Source organism: Homalodisca vitripennis, chromosome 4 (assembly GCF_021130785.1).
Source record: "Homalodisca vitripennis isolate AUS2020 chromosome 4, UT_GWSS_2.1, whole genome shotgun sequence".
In the NCBI taxonomy this organism is placed as follows: domain Eukaryota; kingdom Metazoa; phylum Arthropoda; class Insecta; order Hemiptera; family Cicadellidae; genus Homalodisca; species Homalodisca vitripennis.
Genome location: NC_060210.1, coordinates 14,755,383 through 14,781,035, shown reverse-complemented (window position 1 = coordinate 14,781,035; position 25,653 = coordinate 14,755,383). Strand labels below are relative to the sequence as shown.

The window sequence follows — 25,653 nt, the reverse complement described above, 5'->3', positions numbered from 1 at the left end:
TCAAGAACATCCTGTACTTGTGATCATCTTAAATGTAGTCTCATGAGAACAGTATCAAACCTGCACTTTTACGGCCTTATTTTTATTATAAAGTTATGGGATATATCACATTTTAAACCCTTTGCATGCCAAGTAATTACGTATATGTTTTTGCCCTAGCGCCAAATTACTGAATATTTAATTTTTTGAAAACTGTAAAGCCATTTTTTATTTGTTTAAGTAATTGATTTAATGAATAAAAACCATAAAATGCGTTTATGGGCATTTTTTAAAACGAAATATAGATATTTTTCTATTTTAAGGACCAGTAGGTATGAAATGAACAAAAACGTTATTTTGATAAAACTGTATAATTTTTACAAACGTATACCGGTACATGAAGTAGATATGATGCGTAATAAGTAAATAAATACACATTTTGGAAAACTGTTTTCTGTTTTTTTTTACGAATAATCGTCCAAAGTATGTAACCCCAAGAACGAAATCGTCAAAGTCCGGATCGTCTGCGTTAGCCATAATTATGGCAATATATTCACAAGTTACGTCAAAATAATAAATAATAGTTATTACTATAGTAACAATTTTAATAGTTCACAAGCACTAAACGTAATATAAACAAATAAAACTGTAAAAACATAAACTGTCAGTGAGCAGGAACACTAGACATAGAACTTCACGAAATGGCGGCGAGTATAATCGCTTTGGGCGTTTCGAGAAGTACAGGAAACAAACATGAATAGAAAGAAACAGCTGTTACTGATCGATACTCCTCAAACGTTCAGTTGGCACGTTAGCTAATGCACTAGGCAGCAAAAGTGACTTTCTCTGCCATCTAGCGGCAAATTCGACAACTATTAAACTATCTAATGTTGTAAAATGTAGTTCGCGATATAACTCGCTATGGGCGGTGTACAGACTTTTATGCATGCGAAATAACTCGCTTATGGCGTGCAAAGGGTTAAGATTTAGTCCATACACATCTAAATGCTTTAAAAAAATATTTTTAGATGCTATTGAGAAAAAGTATCAAATTTGCTTACTTCACTGTTGAAATATTTAACAAAAATACATTTCAAATAAAAAAACAAAAGATTCATTATGCATTAATGTGATCTTTAAGTGTCAAAATGCATGAGGTTTAATATTGTTCTTATGCAGAAAACTCACGATCGTTTCACCCCAAGTCAGCTCTTCAATGCCAAAAATCAGTGTATAGTAATTCTTTTCTTGTTTTAAGTATTATTTTTGATCATAAAGAGCTGTACTTTGAAATTAAATTTGCCAAAACTTAAAACAGACTGCACCACCCTAATGTATAGGAAGAAAACAAAACACATTAAGTAATATGAATGGTTTATTGCAACTTAATAAGCAATTTACAAAAGTATCTGATCGCATAGTGAGAGAATAAGTAATTTAACTTAGAGACAAATCTACGGTTAAACCATATAATTCAAACCTAAATTTAATTTTAAATATACCTTGGAGTAAGAATAAAGATAGAATAAATTAATATAAAACATCCCAAATTCCACCGCCTGATCATAAAAAGCTAAACTGGTTTATGAACTGAAATCATGCAATATTAAGCTTTACAAAGAATTGTGATGTTTCAACAGCAGTCTATACACCAAAAACTAAATTATGAAAAAGGAAAATTATGAAAATTAAGGAAATAAAGTAAAAATATTGATGTAACTTTTATTTTATTGTTTTATATATATATATATCTAACAACATAACTTTTACAAGTCACAAAAATGTTTGAAATTTATATAAACTAAAAGCTGTTGATTATATCGTACCACGTTCTCCATTTCATTTTATAAACCAAATGAATATAATAATATGGTACAAACACCCTAACTGAAATATTAATCAAAATCCTAAGCCTAAAACAAGTTTGCGGAAGATTCAGATCCAGAGTTAGCGTCTTCCGACTGTATGCCAACTGTCATCCTGGTCTTCTGCCGATGCTGGAGCTGCTGCTGTCAGAACATTACCACACTGAATTAGAGGAAGAACCGAAGCTTGAATAATTTCAGTACAAAAAAATGCAACTAGATCTTACATTGACTACAGTATTATTAGCTGTCCTAACAAAAGAAATATTAACACATTGAATATGGAGCCCGACCTATACTCGGGCTCCGGTACTTAATTCAATACATTTAGGTTTTTGGTAAAAAATTGGGTTTAGTTGTTTCAGACTATTTCCTATGTTATATTGTTTATATTTATACACCTTTTTATGACAAGTAACAGTTGTGCAGCTGTAAAAATAGTATTTTCAACTATTGCACTACTGCATAGTCGGTTGGTTACGTAACCGACTGATGACTCAGTGATGTAAGCATTGTTATTTATAAACAAAATTCCATTGTTACTGAATAAAGTGACAAATGTTGGTTTAGTGATGGTTTAGTTTATTTTGATTGGTTTCTTAGTGATACAAGTTTTATTTTTCTTGATCATTGTGTAAAATGAGTAATCATTTAGACAAAATAAGGGTGCGCATGATATGTGATATGATGTCAGATTCTGAGCATGATTTGGAAGAGGATGATCATATTTTTAATGAAAATGAAAGATCATCTGCGATTCAGTTTGAAAGAATCTTGGGTCAAATTTATGATTCTGGATTATAGGGTGAGTTTCTCAACGACAATGATCCTGATTTTGACAGGCCTTCCATTAGTACTAACATGAATACTTTCTTTCTTTTATGTTAATTTTATATCAAACACACGTTTATAGAACGTTAGGTGGTTAAAAAAAAGTTTATACAACATTAGGTGGTTGAAAAATAAAATGTTACAAAGTTACAATTTTTCAAATTTTATTTTTTTTTGCATAATTTTGTTTACTTTATAATTTTTTCAAATAATTATTTTATCTAAAAAAGGCACATTTTCTAAAACTGTGTGTTCTCCTCTGTAATTTGATATATAATATGTTATGTTAAAACGTCTTCATAATTTAAAACACAAAAAAACGGCCAGTATACTGAGTAAATTCGATATTATAGGCTTAGGGTTCAATGTGTTAATAACTATAGTTATAAATGTGTTTTGTAAATATTATTGATAAAAGCAACTTTTATAAACGCCAAGATTAACAGTTGTGTTATAATGTAGCAATATTGAGTATTGTCAATAGCTATAAATATTAATGATTTCAAAAAATTCAATAACAATAATTCCAATAATAAACGATTAAACATATGTATGTGACTCATTTACACAATCCCCCCTCCCACCAATAGATTGAACTGGTGTTGCTTAGTTCACGGTTTGATTGTAAAAAATACAAAATGTGATATCTTCCTGAGTAATCTAAATTGTAACCTAAATAATAACCCCCTAATTTTCACAATGCAGTAAAATTAAAAAAAATAATATTGATTATAATTCTAAAAACTTGCATCAATATTAAATTATGTCAACAAAAAGGTAAAATAAGATAAGGTATGCTAAGATAAAATAAGATAAGATAAGAAATGGTAAGAAAAGATAAGATAAGGTAAGGCAAGAGCAAGGAGGAACAAGGACAAGGACGGGACTCACCACATCAGGATAGGAAAAGAGTTTGATAGCTCTCAGCTCATTTCTTAAAATAAGTTGTTCGTCTGTTGTAAGATGACCAATTAGATCCTGAAAACAAGATTTGTTTGTGTTTGAAATAAACAAGTCACATTTGATGATCGTTAAATTACAAGCATACAGGTTTCAAATTCTTATTTCATCAAATGCAGAATTTAACCCGTTGCGGATCACTGACGAGCTGGGCTCGTCACGCAGCGGTCGGGCCTAACGGCACGATGACGAGGCTCAGGTCGCAAAAGCGGTCTGCTTTTATGTTTCCCTCCAAATAATTCTATTAATGTCTGATAGATCGGGCGATCGTCTTCACTTGTCAACTAAGAGTGTTTAATAACGGTCTACGTTTAGAGTTCTCAGAGTTTTATAAATATCCTACAGATTGCAGTTGTATTTCGCAGTTGAAAAATCATTCATGTGAGTTTACTCTCTGCTTTTTAGTGATTCTGATTGGGTGTTTTCCTCAGTTGTTATTATAATACTTTTGAGGTTAGTGACACAGAACTAAACAACGTAGACGTACATGTTGGCGGGTTTAGTCTAGACTATGGCCCGGATGTTGTAATCGCTTCGCCCGAGCCGCTTTATTTAGACTATGAATCAGACATCATCCCTGCCACCCCGGAACCTTGCTCACGTGTTATCGTTCCTACATCACGGATACCCCAGCAGGCCCATGTTCCATCTGAACGAATACCTTCATAGCTGAATTTTCTAGTATACAATAGCGAGCGAAACGATGTGGGGCACCATTGCTGTTCGTATGGCCGCTGACCGTAAATTAATTCGTGTCCGCGTGCCAAAAATAATACGATCCGCAATGGGTTAATTTGTAAATGTATATAGTCTGACCTCACAATAACTTTTATTTTTATTTCTTTAACCAAAATTTAAATATTTGCTGTCTGCTTGAAAAAGTTTGTCCGCAGTTTCAAATAAACATAATAGTTTTTGGAAATTGTGAAGTGTTCTTAAATCATAGCTATTGTAAAAACAAAAAGCATAATGTTACATTTATTATATTTTAGTATATTCTTTTTTTTAAAGTATTTTTTATCCTTTAACCGTAGCGTTCCTGGATTTGCAACAGATCTTGAGTAAAAGGCTTTAGTTACATACTAAGGCCCCCCAAAACAGAGTTTTTTTCCATTTTTAAGATTTTTTAAATTTAAAATTTAATAAATATATTACTCTTACCATTAACAATGTTAACAAATAATTACAAAATGTTACCACTATCACACAATTATCTATGAATAAACAACAGAAAAAAGATCGTAAAATAGCAACGTAAAAATTCCTAAACTCGTGTACGATACAAAGCACGTGCGTCCAAGTAGCTTGAGTAATGTCCACAAGATTGCACCACCAACTGGACAGCTATCTTCTAGACATTTCTAACGTGAGAGAACACCAAGTAACACAGTATAACAGCTGATACAACAAAAATAATACAGCTGATAATATGAAAAGTATATATATTATATATATATAAGTTATATATATTAAGAGTTTAAAGTAAAAACTAACAGATTTTTTGTATAGTATTTACTAACATTCTAATTACATTCTTTTTACAGCCTATTGTCTTTTTTACATAAACGCGTTTTTAAACGCTTTAGAATCTTGATTTAAATTAATTTCCCTATTATTGCAGAAGTCCAATTAACTGGGCTAAAACAGGCTAGGACTATCTTCGATTAAGAAAAAATTGCATGTGGAGATCGGTGTACAGTAATTAGTGAACGTTGCTGCCGCAATATGCCATTGCGAATGATTCTGGACCCCAAGTGCTGAGGTTTTTGATATTACTACCAAGTAATGAATACAATATAATATAATATACGTTAGTTACCAGGTGCTGGTGCGGGCTTGGGCTCTTGTGCAGGAGCTCTGGCTGGAGGTGGAGCTTCACTCTTCTGAGTCCTCCACTCGGTCTTGTCTCCTCCACCCCTCCTCTCGTCACGTCTGACAGGACTGCGACCTGTAATCCGGTCTTCCATTCCTCTCCTGCAACGAGAAATTATCTCAGTCTACTGAGTGATAGATTGATCAATGGAGCCAAATTTCAAGAGGTTGGACATGCACCATTATACTTAAGTCAGACTTCGTAGCAGTGATCAAAAAACAAAAATTGGAGTGACCTGGGAAGGGTGCTATAATGTGCTGAAATTAAATATTGTCATTTTTAACCCTTTGAATGCCACAAGGCAAAAACTTTAGTACAAAAGAAATGCACTAGCAACTATATTGCAAGTCATATGCGAAAAATGCCAGGGAATATTAAGAAGTATTACCGGGCTTCCGGAAAAAGATTATATTTATTTATTTTTCATACTATTTTTATGAAACAGGTATCAAAATGTTTGTGAAAAATTGTATTACAATAAAATGTTACAAAACAAACGAAACAACATAAAATAATATGAGTTTTGGCATGTCAAAACCAAAAAATGTATAAAGCAATTTTTATTTTTTAGTTTTTATTTTTTTTTAACAAATTAATAAGAAACAATTTTGCTATGGGAAGAATTTTTTAAATATTCTTTATAACATTGTTAATGTGAAAAAAAATAATGGTTAACTTTTTTATATAATTACTATAGTTACATAACAATGCTTGAAATTATGTACATAATGAAAAAATCATTTTTCAGTACCGGTAACACAACACTAAAACAAAAATAATTAATGCATTACTTACATTTATCCTTTAGTTCTAAAGTATATCTAATATATGGTCTTCATATTTTCCAAAAAAATATGTACACACACACACACGCGCACGCGCACGCACGCACGGGAGAATATCAATTTAACAAATTCATTTTAGAGATCCTAACCTCAAAACGATGTAAACACAACCATGTGACCGAACGTATTATTTTAGATATTACGCATACTATACGTAGCGAGTTGTTTACGCGCCAACGATGCCCCGGTTGATCACCGCCAGCTGTTGTTGCTTCTATTATTCTGTGTTTTTTTTTTAATCTTCACTAATATAAAGTACTATGTGAACTATTATTTATCTATTGCAGGATAGTTAACAAATAAAACAATATTGGTTGTGAAAAGGGTTCATGAAAAATAAAACGTTAAAAATTACGAAAACAGACGGCGACGACGGATCATCGCCTGGCACTTTTCGCACAGTTAGTCGGCGACGATAGATCGTCGCCGTGGCACTTTTCGCAAGGGTTTTTGGTGACGATGTATCGTCGCCGTGGCACGCAAAGGGTTAACACTGACTCTCCAAAATATTAATTTTTCTTTTTACTCCATGAATAAAAATTACAAGTTAAAATCTCATATGATTGATTGTACTAGTTTTTTTACAAATTTATTTATACTGCTACTTTTTTGTTACCATCACGTTACTTTTAATCGCAATGTAAAAATATTCACTCTAACGCTCAGCAGCCAAATTCCATGGAGTGACATGCATAAATATCAAATTCAGTGGTGCTAATATATAAATTAAGCTTCACGCGAAATTTCAAGTCTATAGGTCAGTTTCGTTTTCAGGACAGACAAGCAGAAATTTTTCCATTCCCTCGAGTAATAAACTTTCTAATGCCCAGCCAGTTCATTTTGAACTTACCAAATCAAATGAAGAGATTAAGAAAACATTCAACAATTGGATGTACAATTATAACACATTGATAATTATATATATATATATATATATATATATATATATGGACTATAGTGGGATTATCTTTATGATGTTCAAACAAATAACATTACCTCATTGGTGGACGTCTCGAGTCTGACTCTGGTTCCGGATCCTTGGTTCTCCAGCTGCTTTCTTTGGGCTGTAAAAAATTACAAAAGCTTTCAGTATTGTTATCAATTATATTATGATAATAAACTAATTATTTACAGAGATTATTTTATCAATACAGGTGTGTTGAGCCAAACCAATGATACATTTATCTACTAAGCAATTCAAAAAAGTAAAATATTTTCAAGCACAACGAATTAATTGCGCCGTCCTTGATCATGATGCGAGCAATTATTTGTAAAATAGTAATTTTTATCAACACAATAATAATAAGTATCAGGCCCAAATAGCACTTACTAAGGGAGTAACACTACTTTGATTCTACTATGAGCTATACTTGTTAACTCCTAACAACTACTTACAAAATAAAAGTTAAATCCAAAAATATTTGAGATAGGCTAATTCATATTTTTATTCAAAGACACAAAATAAAACTTACCCGCTCTCGATCTCTGTCTGAGGGTCTATCATAACGACTACCGAAGCCTCTATCTCTGTCATCTCTGCTTCCAAAGCCTCCCCTATCTCTGTCTCTGTCTCTGTCGAAGCCGCCCTGGTCTCTGTCCCGGCCATAGTCTCTGTCTCTCCGGTCATAGTCCCGACCACCTCTGTCTCTGTCACCATACCTGTCTCTCATTGGCGGACCTCCTCTTTCACCCCTGTCGTCTCTGTCATCATCACCAAGTCTACGATCGTCTCGGCTTAATCCCACTTCTAAATGACAGACAAATATAAAATTTTAATTGCAGATACTTAAAATTAAAATATAAATTATTTTAAGCATTTTAATATTTTTTATCCTGGCTTCAGAAATGCTCTTAGGAATCATCATGATAACAGATATCCGCAGCATGAGTTCATCATAAACCAATGAAAGAAGTTGTGTTGATTAGTCTGGCACAACTTAACTTATATATGATGTGAAGGCATGGTTGGGAGGAGAACGCTTAGCCATAGTGAAAAACTTTTGGAGGCTACCATAAAACAAGTGCTACCATAACTTCACAGTATGATAAATTCCTCAATCGTTTTTGAGATTATATATAAAAATAAGAAAGAATCTCTATATTCTGTTTCATGAATGCATAAAATAATTCTGTTACATATATCTGTCTGTTATAGCTTGTTTAAAGTTAAAGGAATTTTCCATCATCTCTCTAATTTCTCATTTTTGGGTTGTCACTGTAAAAGCATATAGAAAAAATTCAATAGAATTGATCAGTATTTTACATGATGATTGAACATGTGTCATGAATATATTGAATGTTTGTTGGTGTTAATTGTCACATATTCCAAAAAGATTCTGTCCTTGACAAAAAGAAAGAAAAGTAAACACATTCAGAAACATGATTAACATAGATTAATTAACATACAAAAATTAAGTAAGATTATAGTTTCTTAAAAAAATATGAGGCATGAAAATATATGAAACGTGTACAAATAAAATAAATAAGATGCATGGTATTTCACAGGGTTCAATTTTGGACCCACTTCTATTTCTTTACTATATACAAGGCTTGCCTGGAGTGATTTCTAATGTTCTAAAAGGAAGCTTTTTCCTCCATGCTGATGATGCAAAATCTATTAATATCTGGTGAATCTTATCTTGAAATTAGAATGTCTGTGAAAAACATTACTCATATTCAAAATTATTTGTCTATTTTGCACATGTCCACTCTCACATATCTTCTGGAATCAGTATCTATGGTGGATCTTTATAAAAGAATTTAGATAGATTATTAATTAAACAAAAATGAACCAAAAGAATTATGTTGAACTTAGGTTGACAAAAGCTGTGAAAAGACAAATTTAAGGATAAAAAATATTTTACTATTTGTGACAATTATATCTATTAATGCATATTATACACTTAAAAAACTCCAATTCTACATCACAGAGAGATCATCACACTTACAATATAAGGAAAAGAAATGACTTGTCGATACCTACCCATAGATTGAAAACAAGCTATATAAATGTAATAAAATTCTTTTAACCCTTTTAACCCTGGCCATTAAATCAAGTGATGTGCCAGAAATCCCAAGCCATTTTCAGACAAAATGTAAGGGTTTTGTAAAAAATTCATAACTCAGTTATTTTTTAAGATATTTAGGTAATTCTTTTTTTGTTTTACTTCTTTATACATGTAGCTTACAGAAATATACAAATAAAATTATTATTTTGAAAGTATTTTTTTTACATACATATACATATATAAAAAATAAATAAAAATGAAAAAATTTCAAGTTTGATCATGGAAACCATATAGATAAAAAAATATTTGACACAAAAATACCCATTTACTTTATGATATATTTAATCCTTAATAAAAGGAAACAAAAATTATAGGCCTACCTTATTTACAAGTGGAGTAACATCAATTTTTGTAAAGCCGTGTAAATTTTTCTTTTTGCCATTTCTGGGCAAGGAAATGTAACAAGACCTTTGAAATTCACAGTACTTAAAACAAACATAAAACCAAAGTTATTTCTGACAAAATAACTAAAACTGTTCATAATCTAAATTTTAAAAAAGTTTTAAAACAATATTTACATCACTACAAAATGTTTTAGCACTTGTGGTCACCAAAACAATTGGGGTGAATATTCCTTTCTGGCAACGTACACAAAAATACCTTGCTTTTTTTCTTTTACCCCCACACTGAGTGCTTTGAATGCTACACACACAACAATTCCTTTCCATTCTTCCTGGTAGGTGTTGCAGTCCATAGTTTTGTATGTTGTCGCCACCAGCTAATGGGTCGTCATGTCGCTGCTTACTGTCCATCCACTCTTTACCCAAATCTTCTATTATACACACCATATATTGGAAGCGTGACATTGGTGGTCCAGAGCAGTTTTCTCTGTACAAAATATATGTATTCAAAACCATTCTAGCCATTATGTTGAATGTAGCTTTCTTCCAGTACTTCACTGTTCGCCTTTCGTCTAAATAATTGTACAGCATCTGGTCATTCACATCTATGCCACCCATATATTTATTGTAGCTATCAACTACTTCAGGTATTTTGCTTGTCAAATTACCAGTATGTCTCTTTTTTATTTTATCAACAGATTGGGCATGGCTTTTTGTTGACAATAATAGTACTGGATTTTTTTGTGTCTTCTTTTCTTTCATCCCAAGCAAAACCAATTCATTTTGGCGCATATATAGCTTTTGCCCCACTTGGAATTTCTCCTTTATCTCCATAGAGATACCTTTCCTATTTTTACGCAGGAATCCTGTGATGTAAGTGGCCTTACTATATAAATACCTAGCAATAGGTATTGACGTGAAAAAATTATCAACAGAAAGATGATAGCCTTTCCCAAGATAGTTTCCAAGTGTCAGCAATTTTTTTATAACAGTAAAAGCCAATCCCTGATCCTCACTTTTGTTAGTAGGCCTAGCAGACTCATTTTTACCTTTGTAACAAAAGAAACCTAGGCAGTATTTTGTGACACTATCACATATCATCCATAATTTGATACCCCAACGACTATGATGTTTATTGGGAAGGTATTGTAAAATTTGAGAGCGACATCGAGTGGCTAATAAACTTTCATCTATAGAGAGTTCACGATGTGGTGTGTAGTGTAACCTAAACAGTCTGTTAGCATGTTCAACTATTGGTACAAATTTACCACATGGATCGTAGTTTGGTTCTCCTGGTTTACTCAAAGAGTTGTTGTCCGCAATATGGAAAAATTGCAATATAGCCTCGAAAAGATTGCGACTAAACATTTTTCCAAACCATGGAATGAATTGTGAGTCACTTCTATTCCAGTAGCTTTTTATAGTGGGCTTTATAGTTAGGCCCATGTTTAGTAAAACAGCGATAAAGCCTTTCATTTCTCCATGTGTAATGTTGGTCCATTTCCGGACTTTAGATTGAGGCCAGCGTAAGACTGAATATATTTTTTGGCATATTCATTTGTCATGTTAACAAAAATCGTCAACAAATGTACAGTAAAGAAAATATTGAAGTACTCAACTGGCTTTGCATCACCTGGAGGGCAATACTTAGGCCCAGGGTTTTCAAAATAGGGAAACTGAGTACTGCTTCCAGGATCATTTGATTCGTCAACCTTTTTCCATAACAAATTTGGGTCTTGATCAGGTGGTGTACTAGGCCTACTTTGAGGCACATTATTGTTACAAATATTTGTTCTAGGCCTACCTCTAGGTCTTCCTGTAGGAGTAGGTCTCATTGCAACAGTAGGCCTACCAGATGATGTCCTGGTTGAGCAACGTCCTCATCTGATGAATTTTCAAAGGGTTCAAAAGTTGGGTCTTCAACTATATCATCTAAATAAGTTACAGATAATTCACTATCACTTTCCTCTGCTAATTCCCCTTCTGATTCAGAAGAAATGTTTTCAAGATATCTATCACTCAAATCGTCGTCACTAATCACATCCACACCATTTACAACTAGGTTACTAATTAATGTATTTTCACTTACGGGAGACTTTGAACGATGTCTTTTACTCATTTTGAAATCAAACAAATAATAAACTAAACTTTAACTGCCGTACTTTACACTGCTTTAACCTAAAACTGTGAAGAAAACGGAATATTCACAACCACGTGATATACAGCTGTCTGCAACAAGCGTGAGCAGTCAGTCGAGACAAACTGCAATTGCTCAGTCACAGACTGACAAAATACGAAGTCAAACCATTGCAAACTAATATATTTTGATGCAAAATATCTTTGTGCACAAGTCTGTGAAATTTCAAAGCATTGGGTATAGTACGGACGTCGGGGTTAAAAGGGTTAATAACATTCCAAATTATATAAACAATATTACTATTTTTAAATTTAAGAAAATTCTAAAAGAATATCTAATATTAAAACGCCTTTTTTGATAAAAATTCTTATCTGTTAAAAAAAAAAATAGAGTAGGTTTATTTGTATTATTCATAAAACCATGTATATTTTATTCCTTTAGGTTACTGATTTAGATACAATGACATTCTTTATATTGATGTACAATCTAATTGATAAAGATTATTTTGAATTTGAAGAAAACTGAGATCGGTGTAAAGTAATGGTACTTTCACTTTGATCCTCAATGCATTAAAATTAATTAAATCCTGACTTTTTGCCGTCAAATTTTTCAATAATAATGGCAAAAAACCGTAATCCGTAATCGGTGCCCCGATGGGGTACAAGTCTTTGTGAACTTGGTAACGCTATTACCATTTTCAAAATAAGCTCTAAATAGTTAGTTGTTTCCGGTTTTTAAAGTACTTACTTGAAGACTTCCACTTCGATTCACTAGGTTTGACCGGGTCTCCTCCTCTTCTCCAAGAAGAAGGAGCAGGATCTTCATCTCGTCTGTCTGATCGTTCTCTGTCATATCCTCCTCTACCTCCTCTTGGTTTCTCTTCATCTTTCCTCCAAGATGTTGCCAGTGCCTTCTCTTTTTCCTCCAACCTTCTACTGGCCTCTTCCTCTCTCTGCCGAGCAATCTCCGCCTGTCTGTCCCTCACTTCTTTCTCTTTCCTATCAAACACACAAAATGTAATATACACCACATTAATCAAAAGCATTGAATGTGGGCGTTTTACTAATTTTTTTAATTCACAGCATCTGCCAAGAATCCCAGCTACGATAAATTGTATCTGTGTAAAACTCCTTCTGTAACTGCAAAGTTTAGTTAAAAGCATTTTTTTAATGGGTGATTACAGTTTTTGGTTGTATTGATTTGTTAAGAACTTAGCTTTCACATAATGTATGCCAGGTTTCCTACATTTTTAATATAAATTTAAAATTTATTACTTTACTTATAGAACCTATTATTTCCAATGTTTTTAAATGTAATTCGTACAAAAATTGTAAATCTCCAAGAAGCACTTTATATTTTTATATAAAACTGTGATTACTATGATTTAGCACATCATAAACTAATGAAACATCATTATGTTAATTTGAATAAACTGGGATGATGATAATTATTGCAAAAAGAAGAAAAAAAACAGCTGACATACAAATTTTATTTATATTTATGAAAGAAAGTGCAGACTAACGAATTTATAAACTTCGCATAACGTGTTATTTGTCTGATGAATTCAACTTCGAACACTATGGTAGACAATATCTATTTTTAAATTTCTAACAGTCTGAATTATTAGATTTGAAAAAAATAGGCTTACAATGGTCTAACCAAGTTGATTAAAAATAGCAGACATTAAATTTAAGCACCAATCCAGACAAGCACAAATTATGTATGTCACCACTAAGAGGGTTAAAAGCTAAGCCATTCAAATAATAATAATAAAAAACACACATTTATATTACATTCTGAAATAATATCCTTACTTGTATCTTTCTTGTTCTTCAGCCTTTCGGATTGCTTCCAACCTTTCCTCTTCTTCTTTTTTAAGCCTTTCTTCTTCCTCCTTCTTTCTTTGTTCTTCCTCCTCCTTTCGTTTGGCTTCTTCTTCACGCTCCTTCAACCAAGCTTCTCGTCTCGCCTCTTTCCTCTTGATTTTACGTTCTAGTAGGCGTTTCTTTCTTTCCTCTGCCAATTTCGCCTCAAACTCTCGAAGCTTTTCCTGTGAAAATATTTTACATTTTTCCAGTGAACATGTTTCGACAACAATATGTAACTCCTTAAAACTCTAAACATCATTAAAATTTTGAATTCTTTCGATGGAAACATGATCTTTATTATCTGACTTTAAAACATTTTCAGCATTTAAGTGAAGAACATAACATGTCATGTTATTGATGAATAAATAGCATATTTTTAACATGCATATTAGTGAACAACCCTATTTACATAAATAAAATATTAGGTTTACGTTACAAGTCTGTCCTGCAATTAACTTCTTCATAAGGTTGGATACAAATTTCTTTCATTTTTATACACAATCCAATGGTATAGTTGCAATGTCAATATATAAATATTTTGAAAGCCAGCAATGTGGAATATTGTCAAATTTAGGAACCAGTCTCAAAACAATTTTTAACATTGATTGCTCGTGCCACTTTTAGTCACCAGCGTTGTCGAGCAGCAGATGCCGACAATATCGGCTCTCGACGAACTATACATTGACATAAAAATTTTCAGCATTAGTAGATTGTATATACTTAGTTTCCAGCATTCAATTTGTTAAATTCGAGATTCTGGGGTGCAGAAGTAGATTGATAGGTAGAGTCTATTGCTGGAAACAACTGTTGGAGTTGGTGGGGTTACTGCTAGCCTAGACATAAGGGGTGCCAAACCCTGCCTGCTTTGACTGGAGAGGCTGGTTCAGAGCTGGCTTCACCTTCTTCCGAGGGGACATGACTGAGATTAGTGCCCTAAATTCTTCCTCATGGATCATGACAGGAGGTGGCCCATACGCCCAACCTTAACCATCCAGAATATCCTGTCACTCCGGAAACAGCACAAAAAGGTCCTTATAGGACTATTTCTAAGCTTCTTGTCCTAAGAGAACAAATACCTGGAAAGCAGCATTCCTCTGAGCTTTGATCTTCTCAAAGAAGATATCTCGATCGGCATGCATGCGCTCCAATCTCTCGCGGTGATCCACGGCCAGCTTCCTCTCGGCAATCACCATCGCTAGCCTCTCAGCTTCTTGTTGCTCCCAAAACTTCCGGTCCAAGACCTGTTACAACAAAAATAGTTATAAAAAACTCTTAAGATGTGTGAAAACTACTAAACAATTGTACATACTAGTGTAATTTATTTTAATATTTACACACTAATAATTGTACAAGGATGTGTATTATACAATAATGTCTAAATCAAACTTAGTGAAGTGCAAGCTCTTTACTTACACAATTAGGCAACACTGGACAACCTCTCTATGGTTGACAAAAGTGCTAAGAGAACATGAAATATCTAATTGTTGCGTCTTTAAATGTCTTATGTTAAGAAGAGATCCTTTCAATCTAGTAATGCCTTCAATCTAGCCTGTTGTTACTACACCATAAAAACTCTCGTGTTAAAATCTGGGGGTTTCTCCTTATTCAATCATTAATAAGTAATTCAAGTTTTTTGTTATAACTTATACAAAGTTGAATATTCTATATTTTCATCAATTTTATAAAAGTACTCATATTTATTTATAGTTTGGAATTGCGAAAGATATTAAAAAAAGTTAATGACCAACTTCGTATAGCATGTTCCTAAAATAATAAAACTTGGCTTTATATTAACAAACAGCATTTTTAATTATTCGTGTCTAGTTCAAATAATTTTTACCCATTATGAGTTATAATTTACTGGAGATATGATCAATCTAGATTAACATTGTAAAAAATAGACATGTTCATTGCAAGACGATTACATCTCTACATTTTTAAATTAAATACAATTTTCAATACAACATTTTCATTGCAATACTTAATGACTTTAAACACAGACCTTAAAATTCTTTTAAATCTTTTTGCCTAATAACACTAGCAGTGATATGTAAAACTAATTAAGTTACTTTTTAAAATTGAATAATGTTACTATTTTATATCAATTTATGAAAAACATTATAAGTTTTACTTCTCTTGACTCATTTACGGTTTGGCTGTTTTTTGAACACTAAGAACTTATTTAACATTTAAAGCATATATGCTTATATGTTACTAAAACAACAAACCTCTTTCTCATCAAAACTTTTCTTCATGAGAGGTATCTCCTCTATTCGTTTAGCACGTTCAAAATAATCCACCTTCTTTTCTTGACTCTTTAACTTCTGCTGCATTTCCTTGCGCTCTTTCTGCAGCTCCTCCGCCTCTTTGGCTGCAATCTGATCTGCGTCCATTTTCTTGATTTCCTGTAAAACAAATAAAATAAAGACGTGTTAATTTTAAAGTCGAATCTAAATACAGAATCAGTAGCATATATTGTTTACATTTTAATCTATATTTTGTATTCATGACTGGAACTCACATCTTCGTCTAACTTCTTAAGCACTTTCTGACCATGCGAGGTCTGGGAGATCTGCTGCATCTTCTCCTTGAGGTGACGGTCCTTGATCTGCTGTATCTCGTTCTCCTGGCGTTTGCGCTCCCTCTCCTCTCTCTCCTGTTCTAGTCGGCGGTGCTCGGCCAACGCCTGCTGTCTTGCTGCCTCCTCTGCCCGACGTGCCTCTTCTTCCTCCTGTCACGTACCAACAAATACAGTTACTGATTACAATAATCACCCACTAATTTGGGCCAAGCAATAAGTTCTCTAGTATGTATGTACTGGATTTAGTAACGTATCCACAAGTGTTAATGTTTATTTGTAATTATTTAGATATTTAAGATTGATGTTGATTATTTTTTATGTTTTATACATATTACTGACTATTTATCTTCTCTTACATGTTGCTGGTTAAATATTCTTATTTTTGCATATGGTTATTTGTCAAATTTTTTATCACTTTGTTATTTGTTTCTTATCACATATTTATTAATGTTGTTCGTTTTGATATTAATTTAACTACCTTTGACTTTGCCCTTTTTTTTTTACTTTTTTTGTTTATTGTTAACTAACTTATATTTCTCACTTATTCATTGTTTTGTTGATTATTTATTTATTATTAACACCGTTTGTTATTTAATTATTTTAACTTATTTAATAGTATTACTGGTGTAATTCCATTGGAAGAATAAATAACTAGAACTTACATAATATTCACATTAATTGCATAGTAAACTGATTTACTGCACCGTCTTAAAATAAAACTGCTAGAAAAAAATCAGATACAACTTTAATCAAGTATAACACAAATACAACCTTTTTCCTATATTATCATTACTTTACAAAAAAATCATATAAAAATTTACACAAAATACATAAAATATTGCGTGTGTCATTTGAAAAGCCAAAAATGGGGATTTGGTAAACAATTTTTAACAATGTTAAATTAATATGGTAAGTAATGTCACATGATTATTACAATATTTTTACTTGGTGACATTACTTACCATACTAATTTAACATTGTTAAAAATTGTTTACCAAATCCCCATTTTAGGCTTTCAAATGACACACGCAATATAAATTTAATGATATTTGTACAACGCAGAATAAATATGTCACTAATCGGTTCCAAATGTTCCTTAAAACTAATATTCACGTAAATGATTGCTCAGCAATGATACCAACTTACCCGGACAGAGTTCATCCTCTCCAGCAACTCCTTACGGTCCTCAATAATCTTGTGCCGGCCAAGTATGCGCTGATGTTCCCGCAATTTGGTGTCAAAGTAGTACTGCACCATCTGCTGTCGTTGCCTGTCTCTCTCCACCTGGAACCAACAACAGTCCTTAGAAAAATCTCATATGCGCTCTATTGTGTTGTCAACCACTTCTAACAGCTGTAGATTTATATTTCATCAAACAAGTAATTTTCTGTTTCTTATTTAACGTCAGTATTACACAGGAAGTTTAGTGAAATGTTATATAATAGACCACAAAATAGGAACAGAAGAGTGATAATTAGTAGCAAACAAAATAAGAGTTTTGTGGAAAGTTTTTTTTTTTTTGTACTTAAGGTCGATTTATATTTTAAACTATTACAAGTTTTAATTATATGTAATTAAACACTGAACGATCCACATGGAATTGAGTTTTACTTTACGATAAGTTGACCACCTGTGAATGTATTTTTGTGATGTACCATTTGCGCAACATATTGAAAAACACTTACAAATTCAGATTTTTTAAATTTGCATAAAGAATTATATCGGCTATCTTTTGAATAATGGAATATTTATATCATTATAAATAACTATATTACAAATAAAACATTAATAGTTCCTTTTTCCGGTTAAATGTTTTTTGTTGTAGTACGAGACATATCATTGCAAGCCAGGGGCGTGGCAAATAAACTGTAGACTAAGTAATGCCCTTAAATCTGATTGGCTTTTGCAAAAGCCTCGGTTTTTGAGGGCACAAATTAAAGTAAGGGAGGCGCAAAGGTCCTTTTAGGACTAAGTGCGGGGACAAATTGTCCTCTTCCCTCAGGAAGGAGAAAAAAAAGAAAAAGTAATGCCTTAGACCATAACTTGCACGAGTATAGAATATTAGTTTCTCGTGATAACATGATTATTACAATTATCAATTGAGATCTGCTTATACAGTACTATTAAAAAATAATTAAAGGCAAACGGCCAGACGCAATGATACGTCTCGTACTATAGTACGACTGACACATAGTTACAAAAACATTGAGTTTCTCATTAAAAATAACACTTTCCTTGATCTTTATAGGTAAAACCATATAATGAAATACTTGCTTTACACTACGTATACAAAGAAAAATAGTAATGCTATGCAAGATTATCTCAAAAACTCCAACAAAGAGAATTTGGTCATCAGAGTTGATTTTTTTCAAAATGTAGCCACAAACAACTAAAGCGCTATCAATGAAGACATGCTAGAGAATGAAAATGGCATTACTGTAGCACAGGCTTATAGCCCAGACGGCATGGAGGGCCAACGGGCTGATCAAACTGCGCTTACTTCATTATTCTATCTTACTTCTTTTAACACGTTCACAACAATGGTTTATCTTCAGACTTTTTATTTACTATTGAGTTTTTAAATAATGGCAAAAACCGTAATTGTATTTATACATTAACCCTTTGGCTGCTATGCAACGATATATCGTAGTTGGCCTTTATTCCGAAAAATGCTATGAAACGATATTACGTTATTTAAACGCGGATTGCGGTAAATGACAGTTGAATAAGTTTACTTTTCCTTAAAAATAATAACAACACTTGTATTTGCTGGTTTTTTATAGTACACTAACGGCAAAAACAGCTGTGATCTAGATAGCACAGGGTAAGTTTTTTGTGTTTTTTTCATTTCATAAGTAAAAATCTATATTTTTTGCGTGAAAATTTCAGTATGCACTCAAAACAACATATGGTTTTAGGTAAAAACGTATTTAAAGAAATAAAAGTTAAATTTAATTATGTTTTTCTGTGTCAAAGTTGAAAAAACAAAAAACAAAAATTTATTTATTTGTTTACATAGTTTTGTATTTTTTAAAATGTATTATTTATTATTTTCTTACATATATTATACTACAAAACAAAACATAAATCAATGAAATGGGTTAAAATTTGAGGAACTTATGATTTTTTTTTAGTAAAACTACAAATTCACCATTGTACTTAGCACTTTTGGGATAAAATCCGATAAAAACCTGAGCACTTTTGGGATAACATGTCAAAAAATTCTTAGCAGCCAAAGGGTTAAACGTATAAGTATAAGTTAAATGTATTTTTATACGTTATAACTATGACATGAATGTATGTAGGCAATTATGCACATACAAAATGTATTTCAATATGTCTTTAATGTATCTCCGTGTACCACTGTATTTACCTTGTGAAGGTTGGGATTGATGACCTGCATGCTCTTGTACAACACGTTGGACATGTTGATGAGTTGGTTGCGCACTTGCTCGCTAGGCATTTCCTGCAATGTAGGACCCTCGGGGTGGTCTTCCCTCTGACTCTCGGACAGATCTGTGCCGAAGTGCACACACCCAGTGCCATGCTCTATCCGGATCTGTAAACATGGCACACATTGAGTCTTCTTCTGTGTAACTTACTTTTCATTTTTGACATTTTATTCCTATTTTATAACTTTTAAGAAAATTCTGTGACCCATCATTACAGCGCAATATATTTGAATATGAGCTATTATTTTCAAGAAAAATGTCTGATAGTATTAGTCATATTATCATATAGAAACACACCGAAAAATTATTATTTTAGTATTAAATAAAAATTGTTTACTTTTTACAAAATCCTTACTAAGTTTAGAGATGGAATAGAAAAGTAAGTTTCAGAAGGTTATTCTAGCAGATGCTAGGACTCTTGGAAGTGATTTACCGTTTTATTCCAGAGTGCAAAGGGTATACTTTAAGTGCATAAGCAATGCTGAATACTCTGTAAAATATTGTTTCGTGTTCATTTTAAAGTGAAATATTACTTAGCATGTCCTCAATTCCAATACCTGCATGTCGTTGTGACGGACACACTCCACGAGCAACCGCTCCATGTGGAAGGGAGTGGTGAAGTGAGCCAGTTCCAGAAGGCGGTGAACTATGATGGTCTGGTAGATTCCAATACACTGCATGTCGTTGTGACGGACACACTCCACGAGCAACCGCTCCATGTGGAAGGGAGTGGTGAAGTGAGCCAGTTCCAGAAGGCGTGAACTTGATGGTCTGGTAGACCTGAGACACTTGGCGGATGAGGCGGACCAGTGTGACGTCCTGTAGCGGGGCCACGTACTGACGGTTGTCCTCGCCCACCAGACCGTCGCACACCGCTGTCACCTGACGGCACAGTGTCAACGGCGAGAACTCCACCTCGAGGCAGTTGTACAACTCCTGCAATGGCGGCGACGCTAACCCCACCACATTCAGGCGTACCTGCATCACGATTACTTCAAGAGACCACATTCCAAACTTTGATGCTAAATATTTTTCTCTAAATTCACTATCAGATTATAATTGCTCATCATCAACTTTTGTCAGATATCCGCAGCAATATCGTCATCATCAATAATTAATACATCAAATCATCGCTCAAAATAAAAAAGGGAGTATATTACACTAGCCTCTTTCAATTATAACATATAACAATCAGGATTTAGGTTGAGCCCGTTTTTAAATTGTAAAAAGACACAATTTTGTAGACAAGAGTAAAGAAATTATCCAACCTTTAGATAAGTTGCATTGACAAAAACTATAATTGAGCTAACTTACAATGTCCTTGAGCAAGGATGCTCTGGTGGGTGGTTGAGGCAGCGTCAGCAGTATTGCCAAACGCTGGGCCTTCTCCAGGGGGCTCTTATCTGTCTCTATGAACCTGTCGAATTCTGGGTGGGCTGACGGAAGAGGGATAGACAGTGTGGCCAACAGAACACGGCAAGCCATTCTATAAACAAATACAGGGTTGACACGCTTATTAAACACTGAATGTACCTGAACTGATGCAACATACAGTACTTGTGTTTCACAAAAATTATTCTCAAAACTAAAGCCCTTGAAATTATAGTTATTAAAAGTTATTCTATTGGAAAACCCGCCCAGATTTGTAGTGCAATTTTCAGCCATAAAATTCATCAAACATGGGAAGGATATTTTTAAAACAATATTTATTAGAGGAACACAATATAATACCATTATTGTTTCATCACGAGATACTACAATGTTGTGAGATTGTGAGTAAAAAGTGAAATAATCTGATATCTTGCATATTTTTTGGCTGCAAGAGGCTTTTTTTTGAGAAAATTTAATTTTTAGAGGAGGTTTTGTATATAACTTACCAGGCAGAATGAAATTATGGACTTGGAGTGTCTAAGTAGGAGGATACTTGTTTAAATAAAGATATATAACTAATTAAAATAAGGTTTTCATACATTCCAATGTAGTCACAACACAGAGTTTATTAACCTTTAATTGAAAGATATTTTCAACAAATGACCATAACTTTTACAATGGAACATATAAGTATAGATATATAACTCAGACTAAGTCCATGTAGTAAATACCTCTGTAATTCATCAGCAGTCATATTCTTCTTCATATCCTTGCTGAGCTGAAATAACTTGAAGAGTGCGGCTGCATGGAACAAGTAGTAGCCAGCCTTCCAAAACACCATAGCCAATTTGTGATAATAGTTAGCCATGGTCTTGGGTACAGGCGGTTTCTTGGAGAGGTTCATCAGCCCATGAATGTCCTCTGTGGCTTTGTACGCTTCCTGGTATCGGTCAATGTATCATGTCAGTTATATAACAACTCATTTAAAATATAAGATTTGGTAATTCTAAGCAATATATGGGTCAACCTCGATTTTTCTCATATTACAATATAATGTTCCAATAGTCAATTAGAAACGGAAATTACTAGACTTTCTTGCCGGAAAGCAGTTATAGGGAGCATTCAACCGCGAGAATTACCTATTAGTGATCAGGGGCACTGACGTGATCTGGGCTTCAAATTTGGAACTACTAGAGTTAATTTTTTTTCTAAAAGAGCAAGCAGCGCGAGGCGCTGCGCAGCGGGCAAGCATCGTGCGTGATCTTCGTATATACTGAATTGATTCAGGCCAAAGGAATGACACAGATTCCTTTACCAGATTTTTACGGAGATTTTGTATTGGGCGGATTATATTGGTTTACTTTGCTTTCAAGCATGTAATTATGTGTTTAAAATTGTTTTACATACATTACCTACATTATATTGTAATATGTAATAACAATTTATCAGAAACTTTTAATAAAAAAAAGGATCACGCACGTTTGCCTGCCCGCTGCGCAGCGCTTTGCGCTGCTTGCTCTTTTAGAAAAAAAATTAACTCGAGTAGTTCCAAATTTGAAGCCCAGATCACGTCAGTGCTCCTGATCACTAATAGGTAACTTTAAGCAATATAAGACCGTCTGGCGGTTGCCTGCTCCCTATAACTGCTTTCCGGCAAGAAGTTCTTGTCATTTCCTTTTCTAATTGACTATTGGAACATTATATTGTAATATGAGAAAAAATCGAGGTTGACCCATATATTGCTTAGAATTACCTAAGATTTAACAATATTTTGTATGTAGCCTAACACTGTAAAATGAAAACTTTTGAGAATAGGTCTTAAGAAGAGACCAACCTGCAATTTATTAGTAAGTAAATTTTGTCCTTTTCTACTATGTAGCAAAAAATCGAACTTAAAACCATTAATTTTGAATGAATTTGAAAGGCATTACTGCTCTATATACTTTGTTGTTAGAAAACTTACCTCAGTAATATCCCCATTCGTTTTTTTTAACTTATAAACGTCAACATCTTTTCTACCAGAAAAACTTACAAAAATATGAAAATGTTAATCTTTGAAGTTATTATGACGTTGCAACTTATCGGTTATAATACTATCAAATTTGATGTAAAATAATAATGCACAAACTAGTAATTTGGCAGATAATTCAGTAATAAGTAATGAGAAGTTCAAGGCGTTTGAAATAATATGTAAATTTATTATTTCCACTAACTAGATTGTTTAGTACAAGAATGATACTTAAAACACTGCATTTTTAATTTACTGTAATTAGTGGAAATCCCAGCAACATTAAAGCTGGTATTTTATTAAATTTGCTAGTTCCACCAACAACAATAAAAGGATTGTCTGGATATTGGTTTACTTAGAAAAAAAGGCGTTTTACAGTAATTCAAGAATATGTTCTACAATCTGAAATGCTGTTAAGCACTAAGCTAAACTTATCAATCTGAAGTAATCTAAGAACTAGAAATTAATTGCTCATATTGAGTATCACGAGTAACACCACATTCCCCACGTAACCTGATCACTCATTTAGAAAATATCGTTAACTTTTATTGACCAACACTCAACTCGCTTCTCAATTTTTTGGACATATTGCTGTCAGCTAAAAACACACGGAAAAATATAATAGCAAATAGCGATCCCTTCTTCAAACGTGTGAGAAAATTAATCACTCCATAAGCAGCCAAAGAGCTGTTGCAAATAATGTAATAAGACCACTGCTTGATCTGGCCCGAGGATACATTCAGACACCATTCATTCAAGAGAAACGACAGAGTATTGCCGATTAAAAATCAAAATATATTCTAAAACCTAATAACTGTAAAATTTTACACCCTTTTACAAATAAATTCCGGTTTAGGAGGCCGTATCTAGTATCTCTGGTACATTAACTGACCTGCCACAACTCCATTTGTATAGCACAGTCCAGCTGTACCAGCCGAGTGTCCAGGTTGAACTGCTGCGTCTCCGGCTTGTTCAGGCTCACGTTGGCGACTAGCACCGGTAGCTTGGCGATGTCCTCCAAGTGTTTGCGCAGTTTCTCACACAGTTTGCGGAACTCTGTCTTGCGGTTATACTTGAGACAGAACTGGTAAGCCTGCCAAAATCAAAGTTACTGTTATTCTCAGTATTTTATAAAACAGTATACCAGTTGACAAAAACAAGATTGTATGTGATAATTATAACGATGATATCAGTAAGAATTTTATCCCTGCCAGAAACTATTCTACACAAATACATTGGCACGTCAATACCATGTTACAACTTTTGTAAAACAATGAACATTCTAAAAGTCTTGCTTCGTCCACACTGTTGAGATGTACTCTTCCACTGAATAGAATGATCTTTTACAAAGTAAATATTTTAGTTTAGCTTTAAATTCCATATCACTTGGCATCCTTATGTACATCTAATGGTAACTTATTGTATAGGCTAATAGCCATCATCATTGCGCTTTTATCGGTTTTAGCTAGTCAGTTTAAGGTAGGTTGATATTGTTACAACTTTTTGTTTCATAGTTATGAACATTTTTCCTTTGGTATACTTTATCTAAATTAGCTCGGAGGTAAAGTAGGCATTGTTGTATATATAAAGAGAATAATGTCAAAATTCTAAAACGTTTGAAAGTTCTCTGCAACTATGATATTTATTGACTCCCTGCCAATATTCTGACAGCTTTTTTTTATGATGAATACTTCATTTGCGTAAGGAGAAGAGCCCCAAACAATCAAACCATAAGTTACATGACAGTGAAAAAAACCCGAAATAAGAATATAAAGATCTTGGATCTTGTACATGTTGCATGTAGTAGAAATAGTCTAAACAACTTTTTATTTTAAAACGTATTTTACAAAATATTTCCATAGCAATGTTTATTTTAAAGTGTTTGGTACTTAATTATAACTACTTTAGAATTTAGTTTTTTAACGTCCTTCTGATGCCGCAGACTTCACCTTATGTGTTCTTGTTTTAGCTCAAAGTACGTTGTGATGTCAGTTTTTAACAGAAATGTATTTGTTGGATTTCCACATAATCATTTGGGGAATCACATGTCTTTTCCATATTTAATGTTATTTAACAGAATGAGCATCAAATCAATTTTTGAAAACTACTATGGAAGACATTGTCAATTACATGAGTTCTAGTGTTCGTAATGGTTTCAGAAAAACCAATTTGTAATGTAACAGACAATTAGTGCACTTCAGCCAGCATGGATCGTGTAAGCCCCATTTACTTATTTTTTTCCCTATCAGACTGGTATAATATTACGAACAAAGATTTAATATGGCTGTTAATAGTTAGTTAATTTGGAAGTCTTCATCCAGTTTGGTCTGAATAAAAAATTATAACTGGAAGTTGTCATGCACGTGGTGCATTGCACATTAATTATCTCAAGGAATTGCTTATTCTTTATGAATGCCATACATCCACTTTCAACTAAACATAATTTCATTAGATAAGGAATTACTAAAAAATAA

At 33.1% G+C, this 25,653-nt stretch overlaps 1 protein-coding gene across 1 annotated transcript in view; it reads right to left on the bottom strand.

The window, feature by feature from the left end:
• Positions 1–1,341: 1,341 nt before the first annotated feature.
• Positions 1,342–25,653, bottom strand: part of LOC124358966 (eukaryotic translation initiation factor 3 subunit A) — a 33,169-nt gene continuing 8,857 nt past the window's right edge. Inside the window, exons 5-20 of the mRNA XM_046811253.1 lie at positions 24,072–24,272; positions 21,903–22,111; positions 21,115–21,286; positions 20,559–20,778; positions 20,358–20,443; positions 19,722–19,907; positions 17,495–17,632; positions 16,289–16,498; positions 15,996–16,172; positions 14,844–15,008; positions 13,714–13,949; positions 12,647–12,897; positions 7,826–8,100; positions 7,350–7,417; positions 5,455–5,609; positions 1,342–1,988 (exon numbers count right to left, since the gene is read on the bottom strand). Coding sequence (XP_046667209.1) covers positions 1,927–1,988; positions 5,455–5,609; positions 7,350–7,417; positions 7,826–8,100; positions 12,647–12,897; positions 13,714–13,949; positions 14,844–15,008; positions 15,996–16,172; positions 16,289–16,498; positions 17,495–17,632; positions 19,722–19,907; positions 20,358–20,443; positions 20,559–20,778; positions 21,115–21,286; positions 21,903–22,111; positions 24,072–24,272 — 2,811 coding nt within the window. The 3' untranslated portion in view covers positions 1,342–1,926. The remainder of the gene's footprint in view (positions 1,989–5,454; positions 5,610–7,349; positions 7,418–7,825; positions 8,101–12,646; positions 12,898–13,713; positions 13,950–14,843; positions 15,009–15,995; positions 16,173–16,288; positions 16,499–17,494; positions 17,633–19,721; positions 19,908–20,357; positions 20,444–20,558; positions 20,779–21,114; positions 21,287–21,902; positions 22,112–24,071; positions 24,273–25,653) is intronic.